This window comes from Denticeps clupeoides, chromosome 5 (assembly GCF_900700375.1).
Source record: "Denticeps clupeoides chromosome 5, fDenClu1.1, whole genome shotgun sequence".
In the NCBI taxonomy this organism is placed as follows: domain Eukaryota; kingdom Metazoa; phylum Chordata; class Actinopteri; order Clupeiformes; family Denticipitidae; genus Denticeps; species Denticeps clupeoides.
The window spans coordinates 9,263,167-9,266,352 of NC_041711.1; the positions used below are offsets into that span (position 1 = coordinate 9,263,167).

Here is a 3,186-nt window from a genome sequence, read left to right on the forward strand (position 1 = left end):
CTCTGAGGAATCAAAGAGGGGGGAGCAATTCACAACAGGGAATACAGATGGCAGTGGGTGAGAAACATTAGTGAGTTTACGATGGAATCCTGATCGGATGCTTTCGTGCCCTCTGCCAAGCTGAAACTGTTTGGATGCCTTTCGATGTGTGCATGCACACAATTAATAACATTTTAATATTAAAACAGTATATCAGGGATAGGCTTAGTGCAGAAATGGGGGCCAAGGGTGCCCCAATACCATTTACTTTCATTATTAGTACATGGGCATACATTTTTCAACAAGATAATCCTTCATGTTTGAACAAAAGGTTTAGGAAAACCATAAAAAAGCATAAATATCAAAACTTGAATGCACCTGATGCATTAAATTTTTTTACTTATTCCAATTCAAGATTTTACAAGAGCAAAGAAGCTTTTCTGTGTCCTTAGCATGTCATTATGTAGAAATATGAACATAAAACCATTAATTTTCAGAAAAATATATTTTAGTAGAATATTAGAAAGTGTTGAACACCATACAACATAATAAAAAAACTTAGTTTATTGATATACATTTTCTTCTGAGGACAATGATATAATGAATTCTGAAATTATTAAAATATAACATTGTAGCGACATCACACATTTTTTTCCACCATCACAGCTTTTTAACATATCATTTTTAATAAATGTATTTATTTTATACAGATTATATTTCTACTTGATACAATACAGTGTGCTAAGATCATGATCACCATTTAACAGAATGAGTGACTACGCATCTCCAGATGAACTACGGTAGAGGGCCAGTTGGGGACCTGTGACTTCTAGAGAGTTCTCCGGTCTCCACAAGACAAAAAAAAAAAAAAAACAGAATCTCACCGTACCTCGCAGCAGGATGTGGGTCCTAATCACAGAGAGTCACGTATACACGAGCTAGCCACCGCCCTCAGTCCGGGTACAGAATAAAACCAGAGAAGGTGCTGTACTTGTTGTTGTTGCCTCCATGTGCCTTGCCTCCATCCAGTTTGACGTAGATCTCGTCCCCAGAGTCTAGATGGAGAACCACACTGTTGCTGGCGTAATCGTAGTTCTGGTCTGCGTCCTGAGCGATGGCGCTGGCCCGGACCTAAGTCGAACAACATTACACAGCCTTACAAAGAGATGCAGCTTTCCAGGTCCTTATTCATTAACTAATATGCATATTCATTTGTATATTAAACAAAATGAAGTTGCTGACTTATAAACAGGCAGTCTGAGTGAATGGCTTATATTAAGTCAGATCATGTTCACTGTTGTGTGCCCCTGATTGTCTGGTTGTGTGCACTTATTATTAGAAGTATCAATGTATCCTCATCCAGTCTTTTTTTTTAAAAACCATGTACTGTGTGTTGACGTCCTACGTGAGGGCTACCCTGCAAGGTTATTAAAACCCCTTGCAATTGCTCTTCTTCCATACTTTGTGCTCCTTGACATAAATTTTGAGAGCAAGTGAGAGCTTGAAGTGGATAAGTTTATTTGTTCTTGGTAAAATAGTTTAAAACAACTATTTAAAACTAGGGACAAAAATGATCCAGTCCTGACATGTAATTTTAGCTGAAGCGATAGATGTAGGCTTTGTTTATTTTATAGCACGTTGGAGTTGTTTAGTGGTGCAGTTGTTACAGAGCTTTAAATATCTGCTCTAAATACCCAGTCTTACGGCAGTGTAATCCCCGGTCAGCCTTAAGATTTGGACATCAGTGTAATGCAACTTCGCCGCACGACATGAGGCTGAGACGATTAAGCCTGTCGTTACTGGCAGGGTACGTCCCGTAATCTGGCTATTCAGAAGTCGGTACTGGCGGAAAGCGATTACACACGCAAAAAGAAGCAGATGCTCTCATGGTGCAAAATCTTTTTAACACTACAGATGTTACTCTGTTACACTGCTCTGCATCTGTCTGTCTGTCTGTCTGTCTGTCTATCTATATATCTTACTGTCTATGTTTTACATGAACCCTAACATATTTTCTCTGAAAATCATCATCATCACATGCTGATAACATTGATAATAATGCAGTAAACATAAAATGCTGCTCATCCTAGTATTACTGTTACCTGTCCGTTCTTGCACAGATCTGCCCACATGCTGGTCCCGTCTCCCCCTCGCATTAACACATGGTACGTGAAGAAGTAAATTCCGGACACCTGGCACGTGAACTTGCCGGTCGAAGGGTCGTACTGGTTCCCCAAGTTCGTGACCACGTCGTCGAACCTCAGCACCTCGTATCCTTCGTGCGGGTTTTTCAGTCCCACGTAAAAGGCGATCTTGGTACTCCCGAGCGGCGTGCTGACCTCCCCGGTCTCGGTCCGGGCGGTTCCCGACGTTAAGAGGGGGAAGCCGGACCTTCCGGAGTCCCCCTTCTCCCCGGGAGGTCCTCTGGGACCTGGCGGACCCGGTTCTCCCGGAGGACCCCTCGGTCCGGGCTTTCCGGGCCGCCCCGGCTCCCCTTTAGTCCCTTGCGCGAAAGGAGGAGGCGGGACGGCGCTGAGGTCCTGCATGACCTCCATAGCAGTCGCGCTCGGCTTCGGGCTGTACGGATCGCAGATCATTCGGCAGGTGCCCATCATCTCGTAGTGCGCCGACGTCTGGGAACTTTGCACCAGGAGCGGGATCGCGACGATCAGCGCCAGCATCACGACGATGCCCACCACAGCTGCTACGAGTCGCTTCCTCTGGAGAAGCCGAGAAGCCAGCGAGAGGAAGTCGGGGGGGCTTTGAGAAGTAATCGTGAAAGGTTGTTGGCGGCGCGGTCCCTGGGAAATGAAAATTTCTGAAAAGGCTTTCTCTCTCTCTCTCTCTCTCTCTCTTTATCTCTCCCTCCCTCTCTACAAGTGCCACTGTTCGTAGGTGCGTGAGCCTCCGGCGATCATGCCAACGTCAGCGCGCTTCACGGGGCAGACTGCGGGCACGCGTGTTGGCACAGGGAGCGCTCCCAGCTATCCAAACCCAACCAGAGAGAGAGAGAGAGAGAGAGAGAGAGAGAGAGAGAGAGAGAGACGCGTGTCTGACGTAGCACTCGCAAGACAAAAGCCTGTTGCAACTGGGATTACGACCGAAACGATAATCGCGCAATCTTTATGTATGAATGACAAATCCCCGTTTTAGGGTTTGGCGAATTCGGATCTGAAAATCATTACTTCGTCCACACCTCTCAAAACT

The 3,186-nt window shown here is 45.4% G+C and overlaps 1 protein-coding gene across 1 annotated transcript; it reads right to left on the reverse strand.

Annotated features, from left to right (window-relative positions):
- Positions 1-520: 520 nt before the first annotated feature.
- LOC114790430 (complement C1q-like protein 2) lies at positions 521-2,961 on the reverse strand. The gene is made up of 2 exons (XM_028980493.1): positions 2,082-2,961; positions 521-1,110 (listed from the first exon to the last, which is right to left on the reverse strand). The coding sequence occupies exons 1-2, from the start codon at positions 2,658-2,660 to the stop codon at positions 931-933; spliced, it is 759 nt and encodes a 252-aa protein (XP_028836326.1). The 5' UTR covers positions 2,661-2,961; the 3' UTR covers positions 521-930.
- Positions 2,962-3,186: the final 225 nt, after the last annotated feature.

Coding starts and splice junctions, on each gene's coding strand:
- LOC114790430 (XM_028980493.1), bottom strand. CDS start 2,660: ATGCTGGCGCTGATCGTCGCGATCCCGCTCCTGGTGCAAAGTTCCCAG. Junction 1,111..2,081: donor ATCTGTGCAAGAACGGACAG/GTAACAGTAATA, acceptor TGTTCGACTTAG/GTCCGGGCCAGCGCCATCGC.